General features: G+C 42.1%; 1 protein-coding gene across 1 annotated transcript in view; it reads right to left on the bottom strand.

Moving 5' to 3' along the window:
• Positions 1 to 557: 557 nt before the first annotated feature.
• LRRC56 (leucine rich repeat containing 56) overlaps positions 558 to 15,272 on the bottom strand; it is a gene marked incomplete at both ends in the record, with an annotated part of 54,145 nt that continues 39,430 nt past the window's right edge. Inside the window, 9 exons of the mRNA XM_080345272.1 lie at positions 558 to 750; positions 1,480 to 1,840; positions 4,421 to 4,614; positions 5,341 to 5,474; positions 6,625 to 6,689; positions 7,643 to 7,828; positions 9,933 to 10,110; positions 13,401 to 13,598; positions 14,015 to 14,111. Coding sequence (XP_080201398.1) covers positions 558 to 750; positions 1,480 to 1,840; positions 4,421 to 4,614; positions 5,341 to 5,474; positions 6,625 to 6,689; positions 7,643 to 7,828; positions 9,933 to 10,110; positions 13,401 to 13,598; positions 14,015 to 14,111 — 1,606 coding nt within the window. The remainder of the gene's footprint in view (positions 751 to 1,479; positions 1,841 to 4,420; positions 4,615 to 5,340; positions 5,475 to 6,624; positions 6,690 to 7,642; positions 7,829 to 9,932; positions 10,111 to 13,400; positions 13,599 to 14,014; positions 14,112 to 15,272) is intronic.

Genomic DNA, 15,272 nt, shown 5'->3' with positions numbered 1-15,272 from the left:
TCCTGGGCTCTTCCTTGGTTAACAGACCTGGCACTCACAACCCACTCCAGTCAATGCTTCCTCTCAAGCCCTTGGCTTTGTCCCTTGCCTGTCAAATATCCAGGACTGCAAAAGATACACTGTGGGGCTGCTGCTAGGTCAGGCGGCTGTGCATGAGAGGGAATGCCCTGTGTCCCTCACCTCCTTCAGTCCACAAACTGCCAGCTCCATACTGTGCTTGGTTCAGTGTTCCTGCCTGACGCATGGAGCAGGGCATGATGTGGGTGACAGGAAATACACTAGGATTTGTTCTGCTTTAGTGCACGAAGGCTGCAAAAATAACCACTTTTTCTGTAATAAGAGGTTGATTAGCTCTTCTGTTAATCAGTGGGTGCTCTTTAAAATAAGCATTTCTGGACCAGCTGTAGCCTTAATTGAAGGAAATCAAGTAATTTGTTTGAACTTCTCTACTTGCACAGCTCTGCGTTTAGCTTGCAGAAGAAGCTGAAAGATAGCACTGATCTTTCAAGACTGTGCTGTGTACATGGCCTCAGCATACGCTGCCACCTGGGTACCTTCTAGGACTGGGGACTTTTGTTCTGAGATGTTATTGAGACAATTGGTCTGTCTGGCAGTGACTGCAGTGTGGCCCTGGCAGTCAGGGGCCAAGCAGCATTCATCAGCCCAAATCTCTTGGAGGCTCTTGTTGATGAGTTGACAGCTGGCTGGTGGTGGTTGATCTCTCCAGAAGGGCTCTTATCCATGATGGGCCTGAGGAAAAGAGAGAAACACGGGGTGAAATTGCACTCTAAGTATCTGCATTCTTCTCACAGCTCTGAAATCTGAAACAGAAGCTGCCAGGCCTGGGAGCAGCACAAGGCACACCAGCTTCCCACACAAGGTGTGCACTCTCCACCTGTACTGCTCTATAATGACCACGTTAATTTCAAAATCAAGGTGTCATGTCCCAACTCCTCAGTTTTGTTTCTTCAAAGAAGCAACACGACGCTAATCGTACAGTAAGCGGGTTCAGAAATAACCATGTTTTGGTGCACGTGATACTTACCTAATGCCTACTTTATTTTCCAAAGATCCTTCTAACATGAATTAATATGTTTCAAGGGAAAAAAAACCTGAAATGGATGCCAGAAACTTGTCCTGGTATTTACCCAAGGAAAGTCTTGAACAAGCACTACTACAAGAGTTCTACAACAGACATGGGCATTGTCCCTGTGTGGGGAACATGGGAATGGAGCAATAAAAACACAGGAAAATTCTGGCTATTCTTAAAAAAAATACAAAATTTCCAACCCTCTAGCTATAAGGAACCTGAGAAAACGTTTCATTTAGCATTATATGTCAGCACAAATAAAAGGAGTTCTTTTTGCAGAACAGGCAGGAGACTCCAGAGACAACACAAAAGTCTGCTTTTTCCTGTCATGAAGTCACTTCTGTTTTCCCCAGACACACTGCAGGCAGTGCTGCCAACAGTACACATACCTGAAACTTGTCGATCCAACAGCTGCTGGATCTGAAATAGGCCTTTGCTGGCTGGTGCTCTCAGCAGGCTGGCACTGCCCTCGGGATCTGGAGGCAGCTGGCACACCATGTTGGTTTAGGAGGGCAAGTTCCTTGCCCAGAGGCTGGGCTGAAGTTTCTTGATGACTCCTTGACTGGAATCGCTGTGTCCACTGCGTGTCCTCCTCTTGGTTGGGTATTTTTAGGTATCTTATCCGGTGCTTTCTCATTTTCCAGGGTCTTGCTGCAACACCCATTACAGGTGGAGGGCTTTTTGGAGGGGTTGGAATTAGACAATGGTTCAGGCTGGAGAACACTGCACCTTCATGAGCCTGTGATGAACCTGAAACAGAGGGGGAAAGCGCAGTGGTTTACCAGTTCATTTTACTCCTAAAATGATCAACCCAGTGAGTAAAAGGTTTTGGAGAATGCTGTGTAATGGAGCTGGGTGGGGAGGTGTGTCCTGGGGCACACAGAGATGCTGGCCTTGTTGAATTGCTTCCTCTGATAGTTGGCAGTTTTGGTTACTTGGCAGTCTCTCTTCCAGTACTGCTGGTGATGTGCCAAGTGCTAGAACTGCTCATGAGCCATGCACAGCTTAAGGGAAAGACCAGCTTACTCATCCTCCTGTTGTCAGGCAGGATCACATCTGCATCATTCCTGGCCAGTATTTGCACTGACTTGTTTTTAAAACCTGGGGACACAATCCAGTGATCTGAAATTCAAGGCACATGAATAATCACAGATGAGTGGATCCACTTTTTATTTTTTTTAATCAGAGACAGAGGTGTAAGAATAAGATCTTGAGATTAGCCTTAAAATTAGGGAGAGTGCCTGACTGCTAGCGAAAATATTGCACTATATGCAGGGCTACTATTTGGCTGTTCATATTTTAGCCCATTTAATTCTCAGGTGCAACAAATAGAGAAGAAAAACCTCGTTCCTGATTTATGAATGTAACATGCACACATATATGCTTAAAAACATTCTATATGTAGCAGGGATCCAATTCCTCTTGTCTATTAAAAGAACCAACTGTATCTAAGCACCTGCTGTGCAAGGTCCAGGGCAGGAACACAATCTAAAAAATGTGCCACCAAAACCCAGGCCCAGAAAGTTCAGGGTTATTGGACCTAACTGATGGGGATGCATTTTACTGCTTAGGTAACCACATAAAGTTGACATAGAATTTTCACTGAGCAGTTTCCATTATACTATATGCTTTAAAAATGTCACAAAAATTTCATAGGGTTTTAAATTTGTTTTAAAGTAAAGATACTCTGAAAGACTGGCATACCTGCCTCAAGAGCCTGAAATAACACTCAACAACTTCCAAAGGGTGTAAATCATATGGATTTGATGCTGCAAACACTTTTACATAAGAGTAGTTTTGCTCAGATGACGTGTTCTTTTCTGGTCAGAGGATTGTTTCTGGCAACAAGTTCTTCTGTGAGAAAATCACATTGGGTAGGACACAGTCCTGAAGTTAAGTGTTAAGGCATTTAAATACCTCTCCAAATCTTGACACAGTCCCAAGTCACAGAGGTCAAGTGTAGTTTTAACTGCCTTGCTGAATGAAGTCTATCAGTTGCTAAAATTTTATCAGGTATTTGCTCTGCAAAACATGTGTTTTAGTGACAGAGGGCAAAGGCTACTGTGTTTTGTGACTGGTTATTATGGCTGGCTGCTTGTGATTTGCGATCTGGGTCATCCCTGCCCCCACTCTCAGGTAATAATAGATTTCAAACTACTCCATCAATCTTGTAACCAAATCCTAGCAAGTTTGGTTACAAGATGGTCAGATCTATGCCCAACCATTCACAATTATATAGGGCACGACACTGGTACACTGTGAGGTGTTTGGGGCATTGTCTACTCGTTCTAAAGAGCTGCTCATAATAAATCATACTCCATCTAAAGAAATAATATTAAATCTAAAAAAGATCAGATTAAAGAGACCATGAGGTCATAATCTAATACTTCTGTGGTCACTGGAAAACAAGCCATTCCTTTAGATTTTTTCCAACAGCTTCTGTTCTTGTTAATCAGATATTGTTTATATTGCTGTTAATACACAGAGGCTTTGAATAGTTTAATTCTGCGGGTTTTTTTTCCAAAATATATTATATTTTTCTAAATTTTAATAGATCCCTTTTTGCCCTTGAAAGAAATATAAAACTAAAACTTCTATGCTGATATTTATAGAGGCAAAAAAAAAAGTTATTAACAACAGAAACAGATTAAAGTTGTCCTTTTGTAAGCTCCTCTACTGGATATGTATTTGAAATAATGATTATTAATGTTTCTAATATTCTTAAATACGATATTCAATAGGCAGTGAAAAGTGGGAATTCTGCTTTCGTTCATTTAAATGCAGTTCTTGAGAAGTCTTTGACTTTGTTCCTGAGTAGAAGAGCACGTTTGATTTTTAAACTCTCCACTGAATGCATTCCTTTGGTTGCATATTGTTCCAGAATTCCCAGTTGCCCAGTTAAACCTTAATCCTTAGCCATTATTTCCATCAATGCCAACTGGGGTAAAATATAGCTCAGTTGGAACAACAATATTATAGACTCATCTGGCACTGCCATAAATTAATGACACAAGGTAAAAGACAGAGACACATCCTTCCTCTAGACTTGATGCTAAGCTGGTGTAAGATCAGCTTGTTCCTCTTAATTCCACAGACCCATGCTGAAATGTATCAACTGATGGTCAACACAGCTGGCCACCATGTCCTGCTTAAAAACTGGAATGGATTACTTAGGGTCTGTCTCTGCAATGATATTTCCAAATTGGTGCTCTGCAGCACAGAAGCCACTTCTCATAAAACACTGCAGTTACTCATACATCTGTCTACAAATGGTTAGTAGTACATGTCACTTCCTGAGCTAACCCTTCCCCAGAGGTTTAGGTCTAGTACCTGAGGAAGACTCAGAGAGACAGGAGTGGCAAGAAGAATCAACAGAAATCCTTCCAATGAGGTCTTCATCACTGGTCTCCCTCAACTCATCTTCACAACTGTCAGTCAGGCTGCAGTCTTCACCTTCTTTCTCATCACTGAGAGTGACCTTCAGTGCTTGGGTAGCTTTCTCTTGCTGATCTGTTTGCAGGCAGCTGGACATCATCAAGTATCACACCTGTAGTTAGCCTTTGAGTTGTCAATATGCAGCCAGCCAAGTGCAGCTTGGCATGGCCACACAGGCAAACACCCAGACAGTGATTTAGTCACCCACTGTGATTTCCCACTTTCCTGGAGATATAGAAAATAATTCTAAATGGATCAGCCATCTAAGCTGCCTGTGTCTGATTAGCTGGAAGTTTCCTATACACAGTGAAGAAAGCTCAGAGAAATAGAGCCATTTTTACTTCCAAAACAATCATCATCTGTCTATGGTATGGGGGAATCTCAGCATGGCATTATTTTCCTTTCAGCCTTTCATTTGGTTCGGTGAATGTCATGCTTGCAGAAAACCTCATCCACTTTCACTTCTTTCACTGTCAGAAAGCAGACACTGTCAGGGCTAAGAATGGCTTACCAGTTATGAAAAGTAATTTCCTTGCTCCTTCTAAGCAAGTGAGCCCACCCTTGCCTATGCTGGTCATCAGCCTGCTCTAGAGAGAGAGGTCAGAGCTTCCTGCAGGCTTCTTCTCCCTTGCCGACCTGGCAGAAGCTCCAGCCAGGAGCACTGATGGAAGGATTGCCATCATAGGCACAGGAAGGCAGGAGGTCAAGACCACCCCTTGAAACAGCCTCCAGGTGGCCAAAAAAATTATTTTATTACTACAGCAGAAACAGATTGCCTGTTCTACTCCATGATAAGATTTCTCCCATGGTCTCACCACTTGTTCTGTTCTCTTTGTACTCTCAGCTCAGAGAACACATCTTCCTGGTGCAGATCTTCTCCTCCTCCTCCAGAGCCAGAAGGATTTTCTGTCCTTAGACTGCAGAGTTTCAAAGGGCTCACTGCAGGTGCCTACAAAAATGACAGAAGTTATCTTGATAACCTCAGGAGCTCTCCCCAACTCTGTTTCTAGATTGTGGAGTTTAGAAGGTATCAAGTCTGCTGTTACTCCTGAGTTTTCAGATCATACCTCACAATTATTTTTTGCTCTTCAGTTTTAAGAAGTCCCACGCGCCAGTTTTGTACACTGTTACAGCTTGAGGAACCCAGAGTGGCAGTAACAAAGATGCTGATTTATATCTCACTGGTATATAAGCCTGTAGCATCTATGCCAATGAGCACATTAAGACTAGTATCACAGAAATGGCATAATTCAGCATATGACCACAGTCCCCTTCCACAACATAGATTATAACACACAGTAATTAATGCAAATTTTCAAATTAGTTTCGGAAAAGCTTCCAGTGCTTGGGAAGTGGCAGCAGAGAGACAAGGGAGGGACACATTTTTTCCAGTGGTACTGGTACATCTGTTATCAGCATTAAGTGAGGCTGCTGACAACCCAGAGATGCAGGTGCCCCATGCATGCCGTTTCCTTGATTTAGCACAGCCTGTTTAAACATATACAGATGCATCTATGCCATGTTGGACACCAGGGCCCACAAAAACTAACCACAATGAGCCAGACTGCACTGCCTTGGACACATGGGTATCCTCTCACTAAGTTACTGCCAAAATGAGCAGGCTGACCTGCAGGGCTGCGGTACCACACTCTTGCCAAGAGGAATAAACTTTAGCTTTGTGTTTCTTTAGTCAATAGGAATGACCTTGCAGCATTAGCAATCTGATTATTTATGCCAACATCAAAGAAACACTGCTGAAAAAAATACTTTGCTTAATAGCTGCTGTAGAAATACCATTAAATGTTGTAATCCTGCCTTGTGCTTTGCTCAGCCAGAATGATAGGAAATGCACTGCCAGCAGCCAATATGTGATTTTCATGTGTTCCTTTACAGCTGATGGTTAATTGCCACTAGCACATGGGCACCTTCGTAACATCAAGGCAAAAGACTCTCTGTCCTCCTGAAGGTGAATAGCATATTGGGTGGCTTTTGGGCTACAGAACACAGCAACCTGCCACAAGCCACAGTGCGAATTCAGTTTATCCCAGGATTTATGGAGGTCACCAGTCAGGAATATGAAGCATACAAGAAAAACATACACCTAGCTTTTGCCTCCTTGCACAAAGGGCCTTGGTGGGGTTTCCACATATAACTTGACTGAGTCCTAAGAAAAAAGGAAAAAAAAAAAAAATTAGTCCAGCGTTTAAAAAATTGTGTTGTCTTTGAAATCAGTTAATATCATTTCCCCTAGACAAAAGGATGTAATATTTCATGGTGTAGGTTCACAGTGTCAGCTGGAATGGCCTGACACTGCTGCTAAGAGGCAGTTCTCTGTTTTTACCAGAATCTGTCTCCTGCTCCTGCCCTGCGTCCTCCACTATGCTGGTGCAAACATCTGCAGGGTCACATGGTGAGTCAGATAAGGGAAGAGATCCAGACGAAAAGTAAATATGTATTTTTTGTTTGTTTTGTTTTCCTGTTTGTTTGGTTATTTTTCAGCTGGATCTCAATCAGAATCAGGTTCCCCATGTAGCTATGCAGATGCTCTTGCCAAAACAAGAGACAAGGCAGCCAAAAGAAAGTGCTCTTTGACAGCCAGCAATGCTGCCGCAGTATGAGACTGCAGTACACATAGTTTGAGCACGTGATCCCACAGGGAGTGAATGTGCATCACCATGCCTTTCTAGAGGACTGCCTTGGACCGCATTCCTATGACTGAACAAGATGTCTCTGGGTATGACTTAAGTGAGCCCAGCTAGCCTCACATGTAGTTTAGAGGACTAACCAGGACAGCTTTTGATGAGGTGTGAAAGGCAACTTCAGCAAGGGAACACCATTGCAGTATAGGGCTGTCAGGAGAGACAGCAGCACATAATGCATAGGGGTGAGTGGCTGAGGAGGGGGAAGCCCAGATAACTTGCACCTTCTGCTGTAGGGCAAAAAAAAGGAAAGCCCATGCTAGAGCACGTGAGTCCCATGGATGAAAACATATGCTGAACCTGATGTAGCAGTGGCGTGGGTGGGTGGTATTCAAAGCACCCAGGCTTTCACCAGCAATAACAACATTCAGAAGAAGGTGGAGGTGTGGGAAAGAACAGGATTAAAAACATACATTACCATGTGTCAAATCACTGGAGTCATCTGGGAACAGCTCATCAGAAAGAAGAGGACAGCTACCATACAATGGGCGGGCATTGCTAGATCTCCCTGCATCAGCAGACCACCGTGCAGTTCTAGGTCTGGAAGTTGTCGAGGGTCTTGGGCCACATCCAGATTGCCTCGCTACTGCCCCAAGATATGGATCTAAGAAAAAGGTTTCACAAGGTTTTGTGCAAGGCTTCAAATCACACCATCACCATACACTGCCAATATGGTGACTGCTGCTGCACACTTGAAGCTGTAAGGGACAGAAACATCTGTCATTGCATTTACAAGAAACATGTGGGAATGTGTCAAGCCTAGAGACAGTGGGCTTTCTGGTGCTGCGTGCAGTCCCCTGTGGCTGTCCTTTGCAGATGGCAGAACCCAGGGACCCCCCAAAAAACAAAGGTCCTTCCCACCCTCCTCTTGCTCCTGGGCACCAGGGACAGGCTGCTGGCTGAGGATGAGATCCAGTACTGCTCTGTGCTCATCACCTGCCTCCGATTTCCCCATGGGCAAGCCTGGATGTTTCTAGAGCTCTGCTACTTCCCCTGCCTGCATGCTTAGGGTAAGAGTAAGCTGCCTCTCATGTGCTGCCCACCTGCTGGGGAGGCAACCACTGCAGGCTTGCCACAGGCATAGTCCAAGCCCCTAGTCTTAAAACATATTGCTTAAATGCCCCGGCACTGCATAGATGGTGACAGCCACCTTACTAGAGTTATTAGTCAATCAGGGCAAAACACACACGAGCATTTATGGAAATCTGGGAATGGCAGTGACAGATTTTTCCAGTACTGCCTCAGAAACAGATACTTCTCTACCACAGAAAGAAAGGCAAAAACTGTGTTTTTGTAATGCCACAGGGCAGGGTGGATTTTACAAAAGCTAGAAAAGGCAAACAGAGCTTTGTCCTCTTACCTACCCAACCTCTGGCTGTCCTGGGATACAGCACAGCTGTAAGAGCAGCATGTGCAGCCCACAACCCAGAGGAAAGCAAATTTCATTTTGGTGCCTAGATGAACAGCGTGCTTTGTAAAGCATCTACCAACTCCACAGTGGAGCAATCAGTTCTGCAATAATATGGCCATTTCCTTAACAGCTGAGTGTTAGGAAATGTAAAATATCTGGGCCATAGTTGTTAATATAAGCCCATTAAATACACAGTGCATGAAGAGTAGCCGAGTCAACATTGCTATAGGAAAGAAAAAAACATGGTAATGTTGGAACCTGACCATATGAGCTCATCAGTTTAGAGCTGAAGACAAGAATATAAGTCTGGTTATGCTAGGAAACAACACAAACTCACAGTCTTGTGCTCTATCCTTACTGTTTCAGTCAGCTCACTTTAACTAGTTTTCTGAACTATAGCTGATGTTGTCAAAGCAAGATCACCGAGGGATCAGATTTTAATGTATTTTTTCCCTACTGTAACTGCTATTACAACTAATGATTTGGACCAACTGAGATTAAATAGATTACAAACTTATGTACTTATTCCTAAACAAACTAAATTTTTAATGGAGTACAGTTGGTAGGCAAACCACAACTGGAGGGGCTGGAAGCCAACTGCATTGCCCACACTAATGGCAAGCAACAGCAGCAATTATAGGAAGTACTTTGCAATATTTAATGGTATTTGGTAAAGTGCATGCAGCATATGTAAAAGCATGGACATCTGAACTATAACCAAGGCTACAGGCACGGGGACAACAGATTTACTTTCAAACCATTTACTCTCTACTAATGAAGGTAATGGATTTAATCACAGAGGCAAAGAAAACGGAACATATCTATTACGAGACCACTCAATCTCAGTTGCTAAGCTGTTGCTACCCTTGAGAGGTGGTGACCAAATTGCCTTTCCTATTATGAAACTGGAGCAGGAAATCCTGCTATATCCATGCTATATGAGATTGACAGTTACCACGGAAAAGGCCGTGAACAGCTGTTGTTGAAACACGTCTTTCCAAGCCTTGCTTCTTCCCATCATGCAGAATGAATGCTACATACAGACTCCCAGCTACTGCTGGATTTTCTCGATGTTCTTGAGGTGCTCTGCATTTTTCTGATACTGATGTCCAGCTTAGGACAGCTTTCATTTATATCTGCGCTGAATTCCAGCTTCCTCACTTCTCATGTGAAGAAGACATCTTTTGTCTCTTCACTATAATTAAACGTTGGCTTTGAAGAGGCTGGCTTGCTCTTCATCTTTCTTTTTCACACATCATAACCTGAAAAATAAACCCTGATAGGAAATCTGACCTACCTAACCATGAAATGTCTCCAGCTAAACCACCTTCCTTCATGGATTCCTTGATAATTAGCCAATCTTCATGCATCTTCTTGGAAGGAAGGAGAGCAGTCTCACTTGCTGGTATTTTGTCCAAATACTCCAAGTGGGGAATGAGTTTTTTTACTTCAGCTCTGTAATTATAATCCGGGTCCTGTAGAAATTGAGAAAGTGGTCAGTTGAACAGTTTATTTAACAGACTGTGGACTTCCACCACCAGCACAGCAGTGTTCAGTTTGTATGAGTGCCATTAACTTGAAATGCCTTCTATGAGGCAAACTTATTCACCCCATTCACCCCATTCATAAACAGTCAGGAGTTTCATTTCACTGTGCTTTCTCCTCACATAATTTCTACTCAAATTAATTGTGAACATGTCCTGACCAGTGCAAACTCATGCCCCTGATCAAAAGTCTCCTTTGCTGACAACTTTGCTGACAACTTTGGCATTTGTCTTCATTATATTATGTATAATGCACAAAAGCATAGAAGGCCACTGATGTCCATGGAAAGCCCAAGCACCCTCAGTATTCAGCCAGCCTCCCTCCTTGCTTTTGTGATTCTCTGGTTGCTGCATCAATATTCGGGTGATACAAATACTTGAAAACATGTTATGTGTTGCTACACCTCTTGATGGAAAAAGAAAGACCATTTCCATGGATGGTGTTTTTAGGCACACCCATAAACCTGCTACAGTGAATGAACTGCACTGATTTTCTGGGGCAGTCTTCAGGGGCATGGTGTGTCAATTTATACACTGTTAGAAGCAATGGCTTACTTCAAAGTACATTTTCTTCTGCAACACGTCGCATGCCAACAGCAGGTTCACAGAATGCTAAAATGGACTGCACTTGAATTTATTTTCTGTGTGCTGGAAAAACAATGTGATTGCACATGGAATCAGTGTGACAGCCATAGGGGAAAGCACAGGTGGAGCCCCCTTCTGCATGCGTGGGTGGAGCTGATGTATTATAAAATGATTCACAATCACATGCCAGTGTCTGGGACCTCTGAGCAGAAAGGCCAATCCAGAACAGTTACAACTATGTCAGAGCACACTATGAATCGGGCTGTTTTGGTGGGTTCCAGTAGTAGAAAGACACCTTCATGTGGCATTTTCATCTTTGGGAAAATAGCATTACCTCAGGGCTGACTGGGACGTGCTGCTTTGCAGTGGAAATACTTTTGGATAAAATAGTCTCAGATTACAAAAGTAAGCACACAGTGATGGCAATGTTTGCTACTTTAAGTATAAAGCAAGAGTCAACTGCTAGTGGCAGATTATGAATGGACTGCTATCTACAAATCAGTTGCTTCATCCAAATAAATGTCATGCTTTTCAAGACATTGCATGGAATATTAGAAAACCCCACAAAGCTAAGTCCTCATTCAACATGGAGTTGTCACAAATGGAAATCTTTCCGTGGGACTTGGCTCCCTACCTCTGAATGATGCACCACTGAGGCTGGCAGAGGCAACTCACAAAAAATGCGTGTTTGTTGTTGTTGTTAAGAGGCAGACACTAAATTTCTCTAACTAAGCCTTTAATCTTAATTTAGCAAGTGAGTCAACCAATTGCCATGCTACCCTGCACATGTACTCCAAACAGTGTCTCGGCTACAGCCAATTTTCAGCCGTGTCCTGTTGGAGAGAATTGTGTTATGCTCATGTTACATTACTATAACAGAGGCTGCAGAATTTATCATCAGGTTTTTGCTTTTGATTTAGATAACAAGGAAAAGATGAGCTCATCTGAAAATCAAATTACAGAGAGCAAACAGGCTGTCTAAAGAAAGAGCAGTAAATTTAGCTGGACCATTCTGTAGATTAAAAGTAAATAAATAGGAGGGCTTTTACAGAGCTGTAGCAAGGGCCAGATTAAAAGCAGGAGCTTGAGGAATTAGAGCTGGCCAGCTAGGGCACACTAAAGTAAGCCCACATCTACTCTTTTCTATATTTTGGGTCGCTTTTCTATAGCCTGAAGAAGTGCAAATATCATTTGAAACCAAGAAAGTGACAAAGCCCATGGAGAAGCTCTTTGCAGCTGATGGTAGGGCGAACTTTGTAACCAACCCAGGGCTGAGCAGCTTCCAAGCATGGAGACTAGGTGGCACAATACAGTGAATTTACAGTCTGCCTCTTCCACAGCTCAGTGTAAAACATACCATTTGTGCAGACTCGCTCACCGAATTCTGGCTGACATGTGAATGCAACTACTTGCACAGGAGTAGAGACAACCATTCAATGTGGAGAAGAGTAGCACACAACCCCACATACCACTCCTCTTTGAACTCCTGTTATGTGACAACATGGAGCAGCATCCCAAGGACTGATTTTCTCAGCTAAACAAACCAAGGGCAATCTGACATTTCTCCATTACAAGTATATTTAAGGACAAAAGGTGTCAAATGAAAACTATGTGCTCCAAAAATACCACTTTCATTGAGCAGGAATGACAAGGAAGTAGAAATAGACTTTCTATGCTGTTAGGATATACCGCACCATTTTCATGGTAAGAAGCTGTGATCAAGAAGTGACAGAAGTTTGTCTCCATGAGAGTAAAAGAGTAAGTATGCATGCTTTGATCATCAGAAGCAGGCAATGCTTCCTTACTGTAGGAATATGTTTTTTCCTCTCATTATTGCATCTTCAGTAAAGAAAATGTTTATGGAGAAATCATTTTGGTTATACAGGGTGTTTAAAAAAGGATCAAATTTGAAGTCACTATATCTTTGAAAATGGGTCCACCTTTTTGAAACATCCTGTAGTTACAAGCGTGGGCTCTGAAGTATACTTCCACCAGTTCAAAACAGAAAGGGAAATATATCATATTTTATTGGATTCCAGAGAGAAAAATTATGATAGCTAAAGTGCTACCTTCTGTGGTTCCTTTTACTGAGGGATATGATCAAGCCAACAATTACATCTGAAAAATGCTAATAACTCATGAATCTGAAAGGAAATGCAAAAGCCCAAAGACATATCTAATTGACACATTGCAATTGGCACATCTTGTAAGGAAAATACTGGCTACTTTCTAACCTGCTGCAAGTTCCCTACAGGCTAGAAGGATCCATACAGCTGGGGTCTATGCTCTCCTTGGTATTCCTTTCAGATACTTGTTTGCACTGCAAAGTGTGAAAAGACAGAATAGCTGTCTGCATCAGAACAGCTGATTTCTAGCTTAATCCCATTCTCACAGGTAAGAAGGAATACACTGCTAGGAAACAGGCCTGAGTCTTTATTAGCACTCCTTGTATTTTATTTGTGCTCATCTTTGAAACAATACCCATGAGAGGACAAAATCAACAGAAATTGGAAACGCATCCCATGTCATCACTCAGAATGAAACAACAGGAAGATGCTGAAAAATTTCCTATTTCCAACTGAAACTGAAAAAGCACTGCCCAAAATTAACATAATACATGCAAACCAAGTTCTCACCTCTTCAGATTCTGCATTTGGCTTTAGACAAATAAGGTTGCCCTCAACTGTCAGGTGGCTCAGCTTGCAACAAAGTCCCAGATACTGCATCTGGTTGATGTCCTCAATATCATTCCCTTCCAGGTCCAAAACCTCAAGATGATCCAACCAGGTCAGCTGGCTCAGGTCAGAGATATTGTTATAGGCTAGGTAGAGTTCCTCAGCAGAAGGAAACAGAATAAATCTGTAAACCACAGGCTTGCACAAGTAATACTCAGGCTTTGCAAAATATTATCTTATATTTGAAATATCACATGGCACAGCATGAAATTAGCATGGAAGTGAACATTTTTCAAGTGTGGCTGTTGCTGCCTTTAATAACTTGGGATAATATGGCAATGAATGCTATGCTGCATTAGGCATCTTCAGGATCAGACCTGAGAGTTACACCTCGCTTAAAAAAAAAACAAAACAAACAACACTGTAGTGTCTTTTAAACTAACACATGCAATTCAAGGCACCCAACCAAAGTCCTTTAGAAAAACAAAGTGTAAGAAGAGAACAAAGATTACAAGTAGAGTTTCAACTGAAGATAGTTTTGAGATTGTCATTTGGTAGGACACATCTATACTTACTTTTAGACAGCTGCAGGAAGAGATGCCATCTAAATCTGAGAGCCCACAGCGAGCCATCCACAGGATGTGGAGATGGGACAAGGTGGTTCCAAGATCCCTTATAAAAGAAACAATTTCATCTCTTATTAGAACTGAAGAAGGAACTCAACACTTGGTTTTGTTTTGCTAAGACTAGGCCACTGCTACTTCCCCCAAATCTCACATTGTTTACAAGAAATGTCATTAAAATGTTCACCTTCAAAGGTGTAGAATTATATCTCTCTCTACCTCTCTCTCCCACAGACATCTTAATTCTTGTATGACAACATGTCACCCCAGTTCAGTTTGATTAAGATTCTTCCAAGAGCTGCATCACGGTAATTCTGTCATAAATTGCAGGTAATAGCTAAGAATTAAGTCAGCTTTACTTATGTGGCATAATTTGCTCTGCACACATAACCCAAATTAAAATAACTAAACTGACTGCAAAGTCTTCTCACTCTGTCCTCTTATGCAGTTACCTTTCTTCTGTTTTTTCAGTTGAAAGAAATAGCAGTCTTGCCAAATAACATTTTTGGAATCAGCAGAAAAATATAATAATTTCTATCCTATTTTCCTACCCTTTTCTAATATAAATAAGGGATCACTTGTATGAATTACAGACCTTCTGGTCCTAATCCAGAAAAGCACCTACTGACCTGCTTATCTCTGTGCATGTGTAACGTGCCACTGACATTGCAGCAGTGCATGATATAAAGATAATGTAAAATGCAAAAATGGTGGCAAATCAAATTGGGGGCTTAACCTTCTTCCATCTTTGGTAACATTAAATTGCATAAAGCCACTATAACACTTTATCAAAACTATTTCCAACTGAATCACTTTATCCAAACAAAACACTTTATCCAAACAAACCAAAAGCGCAGCATTCTCTACTGTAGCCATGATATCACACTAATTGAATAATAAAGAACTAAACAGTGGCAAACTAAATACAATGACAGTTTATCAGAGGAGGTAGAGATGTGCACGGAGTTCACAGAACCACAGCAATGGCTGAGGTTGGAAGGGATCCCTGGAGATTATCCTGTCGAACACCCATGCTCTAGCAGGGCTAGTTGCCCAGGACCACATCCAAGCAGTTCTTATATAGAGATTCTTGGACTTCAAAAATGTGGATTAGCTATCTTATATAATATACCTTTTTCTAATATACATTATACTAAATAATACATACTTTAATGCACTGTCTAGGGAAAATTGCAGAAGATAAAAAGAA

This window comes from Nesoenas mayeri, assembly GCF_963082525.1.
Source record: "Nesoenas mayeri genome assembly, chromosome: 5".
Classification (NCBI taxonomy): domain Eukaryota; kingdom Metazoa; phylum Chordata; class Aves; order Columbiformes; family Columbidae; genus Nesoenas; species Nesoenas mayeri.
Note: the sequence above shows the minus strand (reverse complement) of the source record. Positions and strands in the feature narration are given on the sequence as shown.